The sequence below is a fragment of the Larimichthys crocea genome, chromosome XXII (assembly GCF_000972845.2).
Source record: "Larimichthys crocea isolate SSNF chromosome XXII, L_crocea_2.0, whole genome shotgun sequence".
NCBI classification, from domain to species: Eukaryota; Metazoa; Chordata; class Actinopteri; family Sciaenidae; genus Larimichthys; species Larimichthys crocea.
This window is the reverse complement of record NC_040032.1, coordinates 10,961,608-10,976,860: the sequence shown is the minus strand read 5'-3', so window position 1 is coordinate 10,976,860 and position 15,253 is coordinate 10,961,608. Positions and strand designations below refer to the sequence as shown.

General features: G+C 43.8%; 1 protein-coding gene across 4 annotated transcripts in view; it reads left to right on the top strand.

Annotated features, from left to right (window-relative positions):
- robo3 (roundabout, axon guidance receptor, homolog 3 (Drosophila)) overlaps positions 1-15,253 on the top strand; it is a 72,531-nt gene that overhangs the window by 28,686 nt on the left and 28,592 nt on the right. For 2 of the 4 annotated variants that reach the window (XM_027273451.1, XM_027273452.1), the window contains exons 3-7: positions 6,935-7,092; positions 7,821-7,941; positions 9,146-9,284; positions 10,165-10,292; positions 11,444-11,455. In XM_027273451.1, the coding sequence (XP_027129252.1) occupies positions 6,935-7,092; positions 7,821-7,941; positions 9,146-9,284; positions 10,165-10,292; positions 11,444-11,455 (558 nt within the window). The remainder of the gene's footprint in view (positions 1-6,934; positions 7,093-7,820; positions 7,942-9,145; positions 9,285-10,164; positions 10,293-11,443; positions 11,456-15,253) is intronic. The other 2 variants (XM_027273453.1, XM_027273454.1) reach the window with 1 other exon arrangement.

Below are 15,253 nucleotides of genomic sequence, written 5' to 3'. Positions count from 1 at the left end.
TGGCGAGTGGAAGGTTTTCAACGGAGGTGGCTTTGTTCGATGTATCTTATTGAGAAGGAGAAGGTTGCTCAGCTCCTCAGTCTCAGTATGTTGGACACTTGAAGGACAAAAGAGAAGCAGCCCAGTATTGTCGTAACGCACATTTCTAAGGAGGCACGTGTCAGCTACAGAGTGGCCGAGAGCGTAGCTAACACAGCTACACGTGTATACACTGTAACCTTTTAACGTAAAAGCGTGTGTGTGGCCTGGAGGTCAGGGACAAAACCGTCATCATGCAGAATCATCCATTACCGGCACATTAATTGGGTTGCATGGAGGGGATGTAAGCTGCGGCAGTAGCTCGCCGTATTGCAACCACGTCTCATGATTTATTGCAACTTTAGAACCTGTGATGTCAGCTGAGGGTGCTAGTTTGCTGAGCTTGTGTTGTTCTGTCTGTCTTTCTCCGAGTTTCTCCGTGCCTTTCTTTTCTTTTTGTATCGCAGTGATCAGGGGCAGTACTCCTAAATTTGTCATATTCTGTAAAATAATAATGCTGCATTCGCAGGCAGACAGTTTTGTAGTGATACTGCTGTATGAATGTAACTTTTACATTGATAAATTAACTGCATGGCTGAACCTCCAACACCTACTGTAAGTGTAACACCCCCCCACCAAAGTCCAGATGTCGACGTCCCCCACCAAGAACAAAAAGACTCATCTGCATCGATCGGTCTTAGTTTCCCCTCCGCGTCTGAGGCAGCGCGGTGGCATCTGTGTTTGTGTCATATACATTAGTGCACAACCTTGTGAGACCCGCAGTAATATTTGCAGGACTTATATTTTACCACATGTACTGTGTCACATGCACTGCTGCAAAAAGCATGAAGCAGCTTACACGTGTAACATTGTTGTCACATGACTGCAGCTCTGTGCTAACAGGGCGCCCCGATCATCCTCAACCCCTGGACTTCGGCATGTTACGGGCCATGTGCTTCATTATAAGACACTCATATGCACACACACACACTCATATGCACACACACACACTCATATGCACACACACACACACACACATGTGCACACCCCCTTTTCCCTCCCGTGTCTGTGTGGCTGATAATGAGTGCCTTCTGTGCCGTCCCACTGCTGCATGTGGGGCCCACGGTCATATTGGCTGCAGACTGCACCGCTGCCAAGTATTAGACCCCACCTGCCCGTTCCCCGCTCCCCGCCGCCGCCCCCCTTCCTCATCCAACACGTCTAAGTGTGACAAGACACTGCGGGCCTTCCTGGGCAATTACAAGCGTTTAAAAAGCCGTGAAACGTCACACCTTGACAGATAACCTCATCTATTTTTTTTTTTTTTTTTTTTTTTTTAGTCAGCCGCACTGGGGGGGTCGGCGGTTGATGGCGGTTTCTCGAATTTTGTCACGTAATTCAATTTGTGCAGTATTTTACACGTAGTGATAACACATTAATTATTTAGGCATCGTAAACAGAATCAAAGGATGAAATAATAATAAATTTAATGTTATTTTCTTGCCTTTGCTTGATTATGTTGTTAGATGTTTTATCTGCACTAATACCAGGATTATGTTCTTATGTACTCGTGGCTGTTATCTGAGCACTTATAATTGGTTTTCCTGTGGTTTGTTGTGAAAAATGACGTGTGTAATTAATTTATACTGAGATTTTCTGTCAACTCCCGGTCAGGATCAGTTTGGTAAACACTCCGTTGCTATATAAAACTTTTTCATTTGATTGTTTGTTTTAATTTTAATATCTAATCTCCTCGCTAATCGCACAACCCCACCTCAACCTGTAGGGGCTGAACCTTTTACAGCTATGGAAATCATTTTTCATGCTCTTGTCATCATGTTCTTTAGTGGGACCAGCTGCTTTTCAACCATCATCAGCAGCCCAGGTTTGGTGGCAGCATGGGTAGGAGGGCTCCGGGTGGGGGGGGGGTGCATGTGGTCGCAGCTGTTGTGGCTGTTAAATGGACTCAGCTGACGGGTCTAAAGCAGAAGCAGCAGTGACCGAGGCCTAAATGGCTTCGTCAGCCGACACGCTAGGGGACAAAAGAAAATGGAGGGAGTAAATTTGAGAGGGGAGGGGGGGTGCATCGGACATTGATGAACAGGTTATGTGTGTGTGTGATTGTGTGCTAGAAGTGTAGGGCAGGCGGTAACGATTGGGCCGAGAAGGTGACCCTTCTGGACTCGTGGAAGGAGTAATTGAAATGCCCTGTCGCCGCTGTGATTCCCATTCATTCAGCTTTAGCGCCGGCTCAATTTTCGTTGTTGGCCGTGCAAGCGTTTCCAGAGAACTAAAGCATGTTATGTCATTTACTCAAGGCCATAAAATGCTCTCAGGCCAAAGAGCCAAATGACAGCGCCACGAGAGAAATGGAATTACTTTTTAAACCCGAGTGTGTTTTTTGTTTTTTTTAAGAAGAGGGGGCGACTTTTCAGGTCAGCTGTCAGTGAATGTTGATAAAGAAACGGTAAGGGCTTCTTGACAGTGTGTGTGTTGGTGCACCACGGGGGGAGTTTCAATCTCCAGTCAGCTTTTATATTGAGCCGAGCCCGGTCGTATTGGATGCAGACAGTGTTTTGCTGTATTTGCTGCCGCAGCTGCCGTGCGAACGTATCCTGCACGAGTGTCTGTGTTTGTATTGGGTGGTGTGGTGGGGAGGCGGTGGGTGCTTAGAAGCAGCGCGGACATCTGTCTCCAACTGTGAGTCCGCCCCCATCTCCTTTCCATCCTCTCTAAAGCACCACTGAAAACACACACACACACACACACCAATATCCTGTACGGGCCGTTTCATCATGGTGTAATGGTTGATAGGGATCTGAGGGGGTCCACTATGGATAATGAGAGTGTCTGATGGAAGATGGCTTCTGATGGGGGGGCCCCTGTGGGGCCCAAGGGCCTGGACAGATATTGCCTTGGGGAACAGGCTACACCTACAGAGAGAGCAGAGAAGACACACATGTGTGCATTTAAACAGACTTGATAAAGGGATACGAATGATGTTGGGCACAAGAGCAAAAAAAAAAAACATCACTGTGTTGTCGTGTGTGTTCACACCGCGAGATGTGAGCTGACGGATAGACGTGTGACCAGCTCAATCCCCCTCAACAGAGCCTGAACCTGTCCCCTCCATCCCTGCCTTTGCTCTGCCAGCCAAGGGACTATCTGTCATTCTCTGTCCGCCATCTGAATATTTATTCCTGCTGGGGTGCTGTCAAACACACACAGACACACACACACACACACACACACACACACACACAGTCCTTGGAACATTAATGACAGCGATAAAGCCATTTAATTAAAAGTGAGCCTGAGTTTGCCCCAAAGGTGTTTTTTATGTCCAATTAAATGCTCAAATGACGCCCTGATATACAGCAGCGTCCTGATACTTTGTGGTAAATCACAGCAAAGCCTAGTGGTCACAGATAAATATTGCCTCTGTACAATAACACACATTGTCAGGCGCAGGACAGATAAGCTCCTCCGGTGGGTTTTAATTTTCGTAATGATTCAGTGTAATTTGCAATTCGCACATCCATCACGTGTACATCGCGAGGGGAATGAACGCACATGCAGATGGGTGTCGTTTGTTTTTGTGTGACTAATGTGTTTGTCATTGTGTAGCGACACAGACTGACAGTCAGTCAGACAGACAGTGAAGCCAAAAGCCTCAGAGATCTGATTTTGAAATGTGGTTCTGTTCTGTTTAAGAATGGGGGATGAGCTCCTCTGTCACGATGATATATGCAGCTTAATATCATAATATTGATCTGTATGTGTTGTGAAATCAGTTTGAGTTGAATGCTTGATATTCATGCACAAATCCTGTCTCATACGAGAGCTTTGAAAGATAGAGACACCTTAATAGAAACAGTATTATAAACAGGTAGATAAAGCCATATTGTGTTATGGTATATATTGTCATATTGTCGAGTCGTAGGTGTTGCATGCCATGGATTTCAGTTCCACTCAGACTTCTAGATTTCAAATATATTCACTTGTGGTCCTTATCTATCTCACCCTGTGTGTGTTACTGTGTGTCAGTGCTCTGATTAAAGCACGCCGCTCAGGCCCAGTGGTGGGGATTACTCTGGCTTTGTTGAAGGGGGTTTAAAGAAAGGGTCAAAGTGCACCCACTTAATATGGGCCCCAAAGGGCCTCATAGGTAATTGCCAGTGCCTAATAAACTTCGAGACACCCTTTCTTTCCGCTCAAATCCAGAGAGGTGCGGAAGGCAGATCGGAAAGATCTGGGGGAAGGGGGGAGGGAGCCTGGAGCCATGAGCTCCAAAATGGTGTGTGACAGGTCATCGTGGCAGTCCTTTAACCCCTGCGACATGGTAATTCAGACCCCGAGTGCAGCGGACTGTCCTATTTCCCCTCCTCGCTTTTACGTGATGGGACAGGTTCCTGGACAATTTAGTCAGGATCTTTGTAATCTGCTGTGAATAGTGATTGGGCGAAATGTCGGTAGCAGGTACGGATAAGGTCAGGGGTGTGGTTTGGCATCTCATTCCAGGATCGCGGAGCGGGGCAATGGGATTTGGAGTGCCCCAAATGCTCTGTTGCTAAGTAATTGGCCATCAGGATATTGGTCTGACTAAAGCCATAAGTGGCAATTTGATCCCCGTAAGAGACACAGATAAAAAAGACAGCAACAAAGCATTGTGGAGTCCTGTATTTTATCAATGTATAGGCAAGCACAGGCTCTGTTAGCTAATGAGGAAATGAAAAATATCCTCCCCTCTCCTTAAACACTGATGCGCCTGTCTCTCACGACCTTGATTACAAACAAAACGGGCTGATTTATCTCCTCATATGCACACCCTCGCTCGCCCTCATTCAAAAGAGTACGCCACGCTATCTTGACAACAAGAGAAATGAGCCTTCGCCGCGTTCAGCCTGACATTGAGATACAATGCGTTTTCCACACAAACCCAGGTATTTCAGATAAGGAAATGTTAGAGCTCCGAGTGTGAACGAGTTCATGTGGATGGGCGGATGGATGGATGGACCCATAGATATATGGATGGTGATGATAATGGTAATGTCCCGGGGCTTTGTTGGCCTGTCGGGGCTGTCATCAGGGGAGGTGTGTCATTAATCAGATGAGGCGGTGACCCTCCCCTGCTGGCCTGTGACATTGGTGCTATTTCTTACAAATGTGGACACACACTGCGCATACCTACCCTTATATAAAGACATGTCCAGAGGTGTTCTTGAAAGAAGTGACCATCTTATTGGAGGGCCTCGCAAAGATTCCCTAATGAGGGCTTGGCCCCGAAATGAAATGTTAAACCTTGAAATGTAAGCTGCACTTTTTGTACGTGTTATCTTAGTGGTCTGGGAGTAAAAGCAGATTTACTGACTCCAAAAAAGTAAGTGCTTGGAAAAGGTGCCAGTGAATGTTCTTATATAATTAGATTATTTCCACCCTTTGTCCTGAATGTGTAAAGGTTGCAACTGCTAACACATTTCATTTCCCAAAGGGCGAGAAATAGTGCAAAATGTGGTCGGTTTAATCAGAAGAAAAGTAATTGTCGAAGAATTGCATGGTGATAAAGTGTTGTCTTATTTTGAAAGGTGTTTCTCTTGAGATTTACAGACATCCACATTATATGATAACACGACGTTACTATTTTCCCCTCAAACATGACACACTTATCTGCCAGTTTTGCACTTCATTTTATAGAAGCTTATGCTTTGGCAGCGAGGCGATGTACTCGGCAGCTTTTTTTCCAGTCTCGATGTTCAAAAGTCTGAGAAGAGTCTAAATCAGGACACTAGCGTCTGACATGACTTGCACTTTTTAAGGTGAAGTAACTGATATCTCTCCACTCGTCTTTATGACAGTCTGCACTGCAGATGAGTGGAAAGTAAAGTAAAAGTATTGACATAACTTATTGATATGATCGATGAGATTTCCATAATGCAAATCAGCCATGCTATCCTCTTGCATCAATTAATCATCGACTGACTCCTTGATGTCCAAATCTTACATCTACCCAAAGCTTCAAAGATAACTGGGTGGAATATTTGAGGGTAGAAATTTGATATGCCCCAAGTTGAATTTCTGTTGTTTCAGTGACCATCTCATTGGTTTCTCCCCTTTGTGTCCCTGTTGGCAGAGGCTAGACTTCTAGCCTGCAGGCCTGCATGGCTTTGGCCTCTTCCTGGTAGACTGGTGTTGTCAGTACATCATCAGAGACTGCAAAAACCATCCTCCACACATGTAATCTGAGAGGTCACAGAGCTCTAGAGACTGAAATGAGAAAGAAAAATCGCAATGCCTCCAGGTAACAGGCACAAGAGTTTGACTACAGAGGGATGAATGTGGAACTAAAGGAGGCCTCTAATGTCTTATGAATAGACTGCAGGAGAGCAAAAGAAAAGAGAGATAATTATTTTCTGGATTCTGAATTAAATGTAGCCACCTTTTATTCCAATTCCATCCTGCAGATGGTTTTGTTGAATTATCTGATATACTTGTTATTTCACTGACCATGACTACATGTCAACATGTAAGATGACTGACTTTGCCAAGGGAGTGCGTGTCTGTGTGGGTCAGATTTAATAATTCATCTACTGTGTGTGTGTAGGCCACAAGAGCCTTCATTATTGATGTGCTGTGATGCCGCACACATAACACTGGGTCAATGAAAACCTTAGGGACATGCACACCATGTTAAATTTAGTCATACAGTATCAGTAACAATGTCCTGTCAGTCTGCGTATTGTTCAGTTCAGTCAAACAACGAGAAATTCTGCTATTTTTAAATTTATTTTATCATCAACAGGCTAAATGTCAGCAGAATGTTGGCAGAGCGACATGTGTGCAAAGAGATAAAAGACAGTATCATCCGCAAAGAAGTTTACACGTGGTCTAACCGTGCCTGTTTCTCTCTTTTCTCCAGTTCTGAGAGACGACTTCCGTCAAACGCCCAGTGATGTGGTGGTAGCAGCAGGTGAGCCAGCCGTCATGGAGTGCATCCCCCCCAGAGGCCACCCTGAACCCACCATCTCTTGGAAGAGGAACAACATCCGAGTCAATGACCGAGATGAGAGGATCACTGTAAGTCGGCTGACTCTTTTTCGATAGGAATGTTTTATTTTTTAAAATAAGGTTTCATGAAACAGTGATTTGAAATTGGAGACTGCTTTTTTCTTTCTCCTTATTTTACTTACCTGCAGCCTATTAGGTTTGAGATGAGATAATTTGCTTTATTTTTCAAGTAATCATTTTCTTCTTTCTTTTTCATTATCCAATGCCCGATCAATAATTGAGAGTTATTGATGAGAAGCGCCTGATTAAGAATCAATCCAGTTCCATTACGGTTGATAATTGAAAAGCAACGTTACTATTGAACTGTACTGATTGTTGTTTAATTGAATCGCCTCCTGGAAAACAAGCTTCGGAATCCAGTCAAATTAGGCGTGTAAACCTGTTTTTTCATGTGTGTGAACACTGCACCATATATCAGAATCAATCAATGCAGCTATTACAAACTGAGCAGTGGAAGATGTTTCTATGGCGATTGGCCTGAAGCTAGACCCATTGTCAAACAGTGTAAGTACGAGCAGACGAGCCATCTGTCATGACACACACTGAGAATGACGGAGTGGCTTCTCTCTTGACGAACATGCCTCAATATCCTGTTTCCAACCTCTTCTCATTTGTCTTCTTTCTCTCTCCCCCCTCTCCTACCTCCTCATCTTCCTCACCGTCCTCCTCTTCCTCTGCTTTGCTTTTTTCATTCCCTTCGTTTTTTCATTCCCACTCCCTTCGCCTCTCATTTTCAGATCCGCGGAGGCAAGCTGATGATTTCCAACACCAGGAAAAGTGATGCTGGCATGTATGTGTGTGTTGGAACCAACATGGTTGGAGAGAAAGACAGTGATCCCGCCGAACTGGTGGTGTTTGGTGAGTCTTTTTGCTACATGCAAATACTGGAAATAAAACATATGTAAATCCGATTTGTCAGATTTGTTATCACATTACAGATCTCTATGCAAACATGCTTATTTTAGATGCAGCATATTCAGATATCTGTGTCTCCAAATAATAATGGCTGAGGTCAGAGAGTAAACTGTGATTTATTTTCTCTTGGGCTAAATTATTTTTTTCCACAGCTGGTGAAGATGAATCTTTCCCTTCCAGCTGCCCTTTGCTTTGCTCTCTTGACCTCTCTGCTTCGTTCCTCCTCTCTGATCCTCTTACTCTGCGCTCAGCAGAACAGCAGCAGCAGCATAAGCGTTCTCAAAGCGCGTATTGATCCCAGGAAACAGATAGAAGATTGATATTTTCTTTTCTTTTTTCCGGCACCTCCTCCTCACCAGCATCCAGATGCTGCTCCTTCTGCACACTGTGGTACAATAATAAAGCTTAACTCAGTGTGTAACAACCTAATTGATCGATTTATGGTTCCTAAAAAAATATTACTGCCATCTGTGAAATTAGCAAGATAATACTTCAACTAATTTCTCAGCTATAAGACGTAAAACACGTCCGTGTTTCTTCCACCTGTGTGACTGAGTGTTGTGTTTCATGTAACTCTATCAGTGATGATGCAAAATCTCTTTATTTGGAAACAGGTTTATCAGGTTCAGTTGTGATGATTTGGTTTTCCCTTGGCGGTGACTGTTTCACTCTCATCTCATGTCACATTCACTGCTGCTGCAACCATCTAATCACCAGAGAGGCCGTTTAAGATGACTAATTTTGGATTAATAGTAAAAGACGTGTCATCATTTCCTGCGTGTTTGTGTGTTGATCTTTAGACCTTTTGTGGTGAGAAACCTCAGGCTGAGCCGAGGCTCGCATCAGATATTCAGACTTAAAGTGAGCTCTGGTGCAATGCAGTGGGCATCAGCTTTCCCACACAGCACAACATTACTCACTTCTTTTGTTTGTCTTTTTATATTTTAAGATTCACAGATGGGATTTCATGTGATGTTTGATATAACATCACATGATTTTCTATTAAAAAGTTCTGTCTGAATTTCCCCCAAGCTATGCCAAATTAGTCCACTCTCCTGAAAAAAAGAAAAAAAGAAAGTGAAAAGTCAATCTGCACCACAAGCATTTTTTAATCCTCACTTTATTCTCTGTCTCTGGCTAATTTCAGAGAGGCCAGTGTTCACCAAACAGCCGGTGAACCAGGTGGTGTTGGCAGACGATACGGTGGACTTCTTCTGCGAGGTGCACGGAGACCCGCCACCGACTGTCCGCTGGCGGAGAGAGGAGGGAGAGTTGCCCCGGGGCAGGTACGGCGGCAAGCGATTGTTCTCTGTTTAGAAGTGCAAGATGTGTCAGCACCACGCTGGTTTCATCCAGCCAACAATACGTGCTGGGTGCCAGGGCATTACTTAGCACACATAGCACACTTCCAGTAACAAGTCCTGTTGTTTATCATTTCACTGCTAATACATCAGCTTCCAGTTATAGTACGACTGTCTGCATGTATCTATGCATGCATCAAGTGCTGTTTATAATACAAATGATCAGCAGGAATCAGAATTTATGGCACAGTAACATGAACAAGTAGAGACACATCATTCAGATAACAGGCGGCATATTGTCGAACAGCTGACTGTTAACACAAAAGTGTTTTCTGTTCTTCCTCCGCTGCCAGTAACAGTCATCATAATGCCAGTAATAGTATGTAATAGTCATCATGACACTGTTGCAGGGTAACACCGTGAGAGCTGCACTCCCTCTCTCACTGTTTTTTTTTTTTGATTGGATGTACCATTAACGATCCCCCAAGGGAAATAGGGTAAAATGTTCCTTGTTGTCAGCAGGATTCTGCACAGAGAGACTCCAATGGATTTTTTTTTTGTCCATTGCCTAAAGCTACACAGGACAACTCACTCTGTCTCCACATGCATTTATAGCCCTGCAGGAAACCCATCAACTATTTTATTCATAAACTTATATTTTCTCCTTAAAAATAACTTGCTCTTGTCTTCTCTTCACACATGTTGACATGTAGAAAATAATCGGAGACACCGTAGCGTGAAGAAATCTGATGTTGTTTCCTGCGATACATTATCTACTAAGAAAAAGGAGCCTGATGGCTGAGTTTTCAAAAAAATGTGATGTGTCGTATCTTGAGTTAATTTGTGCGCGTTGATGTTTTTTCAGGTTCGAGATCCGCAGCGACAACAGCCTTCGTCTGACCCAGGTCCGAGGTGAGGACGAGGGCACTTACACCTGCGTGTCAGAGAACAGCGTGGGCAAAGCCGAAGCATCGGGTACCCTGCAAGTGCACGGTAAGACACACACACACACACACACACACAATACACATGCATCGGAAATATTTTGACAAAATTCTCCAGCTTAAATTTAGATTCAGATTCCAGATACAGTTACATAAAGCAGGTCTAATTTTTTTTTACATTATTTGCACAAATGGGCATTTTTCGCGTTTATGCATGCTTTTATTTAACTGTCTTTCATTCTGATGAATTCAATTTGGCAGCTTCTGTAGAGGCTGAATGTTAGCATCGCTGTCCAAAATGTTTATACGAGGAGATATGAGAAAATCAGAAAAACCTAACAGGAGAACAGACAGCCGGGCCGACATTATTCCACCGGTAACACGCTGTTAACTGAAAGTATGAGAAAGAAAAAGTGAAAAGTGGATTTTAAGTTCTTTTCAAGCCTCGGCTCATCATCCCTCTGGAGAAAGAGATCAAAAAACATTGAAACTGCCTTAGAATAAAGTCAGTCCCTTGAAGAGAGAAATCTGTCATTTGTGATGATGAAAGAGAATATTTAGAGTTGTAGTCTGTTACAGTTGATTCTGCGAGCGGGCCCTCCAGTCTGCACTGACACTCCTGACGTCTGTCAACACGTTTATGCACATATTCCATACCCACATGCATGCAATGCAAACAGACACAGGGCATTTGTCGGTGCATAGAAACATGCCTTCCTAATAGAATTTCGTAGCAGAATGAAAAAGTCGTTCCCAGTGGCAAATGTTTGGCAAATAGAAATTGATTGTAGGTTGGTGCATGCAGCTGCAGTATTAAACACACACACACACACACACACACACACACACACACACACACACACACAAAAACAAAAATGACCACAGATCATTCAAACACAGCCACTTATTCACCACTTTAGTTCATGATGCCATCCCTCAGTTCATCCACTGTTTCTTTCTTTTGGGAGCCGCTTCGTTTAAATAGCAGCCACGTTCACCTCAGTCCATCACCATTCGGTTAATTCATGTGATTTTTCAGTTTGAATGGACCTGAGTGGCGGTGGCGCGTCAAAGTTTTGTTTGAATGTTTCATCCAGTGTCGCTTTTCATGATCGGCTCATCATCCCATTCTCATTCATCGTTCTTGTCCTCTTCTCTTCTTTTCTCTCTTCCATCCCTTTCTGCATCACTCCATCACAGGCGGCCCATCCAGTAAGTATTCCACTCCATCCCATCTTTGCATGCATATATATATAAATCTGTGTGTGTGTGTATGTGTGTGAGAGAGACTTAACGTAGATGACACATAAAGATAAACTTTAAGGTTGAAAACATATCCTCCACTATCACTCGTACTTCTTTGTCCAATTAGGAATAGAGGATTGTCAATTAGTATTTAAATACCTCTGGAAACGCGAGGAGCTTTTGATTTCCCAGAACTGCAATCCAGTCATGCTTGAGCTCATCCAGCAGAGCGTCTATTACTACAAAGAAAAAGCTTTCATTAATACCAGTGATCTTTAATTTAGTACACAAATACATAAACCTTGCGATGAATGGGAACTGCAGTGGATAAAACAGCTAAATATTCCAAAGACTACAAAACAAATTATAAAAGCATAATAGTACTGCAGTAATATACTGATTATTCAGTGTCTCTATACTTTGAAAAATAGTTGTTTTATCGTCTTCTGCAGAGACCCCTTAAGCAAAAAGAGCAGTGCAGTTTGGAAGCTGACAAATTCGTCATATAACACCAAGCTGCTCGGGCATGATATCATTTCCAAGTCTATTTGTGTACTAATGGTGATTACACTGGAGGAAAGCTGTGAATTAAAGAGGCGACACAGGATGTTGTTTTTCGTGCTATAGAAAAATACCAAAGCCGAGAAAGTAGACCTTTTACCACCGAGGTGAAAATACCGGTTCCTGCAGACTCTGCGTCGCACCGTACGAGTTCGTCGTTGGTATTCCTGGAAGACAAACGTGTAATTGAGGAAAAGGACTCGCAATTTCTCACAGGGGTCTGAGAAATCGGCTGTCAGAGAGTTTCTTTTTTCCAATGTCACAGCAGCAGAAATGGAATAAATAGCAGGTAGTGTAAATGATGGCTTTGGGACCAGTTTAGGTTACACAACAAGAGGAGTTTTAACTAAGGCGTGTGTTTGGGGAAAGTGTTGTCTTTGTGTATCTGAGTTTTCACTGTACATTTCCATTCCTGAAAGTGCTTGATGCTTCAAAGGTTAACGTCATTATATGATTTAATCTTTTCCCGCCTCTCAGTCACTTCACATACGCGTGGGCAGTAACAATAGAGAGGGATGGAATAAACCTTTTAAGGCAGAGGACATCAACTGATTTATGTCCATTAGAGAAGCAGTTCTCTGTGGCAGGAAGCATAAGCCACACTACATGAAGTTTAAATCTTTCCAACACTGTTTGACTAGTATCATCATACGTAATCTGGTATCAAGGAAATGCCATTGCACTTAAACAAAATGGCAAGTGCAATTTTGGATAAATGGATTGGGTAGGCGTGGGTTGGAAATGGTTCACACAGTTGACCAAAAGAAAAAAGGACAAAGTGACATTTTCCTTTTTAATCTGACCTTTTTTTTCTTCTCCTCATCCGGCTGGATGCGCGTTAGGTGAACAAACGTAACATCCCACATTACCTGGCCGTGATTTCCATCTTGACATTGGTCAAAACAACAAATTTCTTGTTCGCTCTCTCGCTACAAGACCTCAGACTAAAATATCAAGCCTGCTTGATAACAATTGGGACATCCTTAAGAGAGAGCTGTAGCCAAGGATGGCAATTAAACTGGGGCACGCCAATCGCTTCACAGTAGGAGAGGAGGGGAGGGGCGGCACAGGGCTCCAAAGTGACCTTGCTGACGTGACAATTCCAAAAACTTTTCTGGTCTAGTTACTTCAGGTTTTTTTTTTTCCTGGAGTCAGTGAGCAAGAAAGCAACACTAAATAGACACTGATGCTTTATGTGCTCATGTTTCCATCGGGATTTCGTCCTAAATTATAAGTAACGGCACGGAAAACATCAAGCAAATGGGACTTGATGTGAATTCTGACAACTGGAGTCTGTCTCAGACTCGGGGAGCCAGAAAATGAAACGACTGCAAGTTGTACCGCACATTTTGGTTTGCTTTGCTTATTGTACGTACAGACGGGAGGCAGAACGGACTTCTTTCCTCCCTAAACGAGGCGTTGACTTTGTTTTACCTCCGACATTATCAAAGCAAAGAATTCCAGCGCTCCCTCTATAACTTATCCTCAGTCCATTTAAAGCGCTACCAGCCCTCCAATTCATATACTGATGTTGGATAAATAGGCAGGAGTTATGGGGCACTAAGGTCTGAAGTGAAAATTAAATAAAAGCGCAAATGAATTATGGTCCAGCTCTAATACATTATGCCTTGGAAATAACCACCTCCTCAATCATCAGAATGAAAACAGCGTCAGAGCGTACGTGTCTGAGAAAGAGAGGTTGTTTTATGGGAGGATGAAGCTGAAGCCTCATGCAGCAGCAGCAGCGGGGATGAGAGTGTGTTTACTCGAGCGTGTTTGTGTGAAACACACTGTCTGCATCAGCGTGGGACTGTGACAGCTGCCTGTCACATCCAGCCCCCCTGAGGAACTCCTGCTGGGAGTCTGTGTTGGTGTGTGTGTGTGTGTTTGTGTGTTCCCCCGTGTGTTTGATAGCTTCAGTATGTTGGTGCAAATCACACGTCAAGCGTGCGGATGGTGGGGGGGGGATAATGGAGGTAAGATGCTTTGGTTGCAAGCACTTTGTCTGCCTTTGCTGTGTGATTGAGCAACACGCTGTTTTCACACGGCGGCGGCGGCGGAACAAATCGCACACTCTGATCTGTCGTAGTGGCAGCACAGTATGTGGTGAGCAGCTGAAACATTTGTCGGCTTTATTTCGTTTATGAGGATCTTTCATTGAGAACGTGTCTTCACAAACCCGACTGATGACGGGAGCCTGTCACCAGACATAATATTGGATATTGGAGTCGGGGTTATGATGCTGCATTTATTTGTTACGTACGTAACCGCTATGAAACCTTCACCTGTTTTCTCGATACTGGTGCTCTCACTCTCATTCACTCTTCATGTCACTCGACCACCGCGCATTCTCTGTCTGTTACACCACAAACCATTGGACACCAACCAGCAGAAACTTCTTGGTGTCTCTATTTTGCAGTAGTGCGTACATGAAATAAACCAAGCCAGAATACAGCTGGGAGAGTATCACAACTCCACTTCAGATAGTGTTGCATAAGTGTGGAGCAGTTTGACCAGTGTGAACATTGGATTGACCACAGCTGCATGACATTAGGCCCGCAAGGTGGCAGCCAAAGTGCAGTACTGCCGTTCAAATGAGTTTTGGCTGCTGCACTAGATTTGGAGTCAGACAGGAGTCACTGATCCTGTCACCAAAGTAACTTTAGACTTATCTTTATGGTTAATTTAAAAAAGCGAGACTGGCCATGCATCCTTCCCAGGATTCTTCGTCGTCACACAGAAACACATACAAACATCCGAGGAGAGCGAGCACTTCACACTCCAGTCCAGACCTTCCTCCTTCAGCCTGACAGCTCTTATCGTAAAAAGCTGTGGATATTAAACTTGCAGTCGTCGTCTATTTTTGCCTCCCTCTTGGCATGTTAGCCTTGTTATGTGTTCTCCAGCTCTGGCAATATCCAGCATAAAAGAAAGTCTTCAGGCTCCTTTTGAATTCCTATCTCGAGTGTTTTATTCTTTATTTAGACGTTCCCCAATTTACCTTCCCCGACACAGCCTCCTGCAGCTATCTGTTTGCGTGCCATCGTTTCTGCAGACTCAGTTTTATATTTCATAAAATTGGAAAGTGGTGTTTGATGAGTAGATCCAGTTTCTGTCTTTTTAAAGGGCACTTCAAACAACAAAGGCTGTCATACCTAAAAAGCTGCTGTACAACGCTGTGCAAACAGCTTCCATGACATGCAG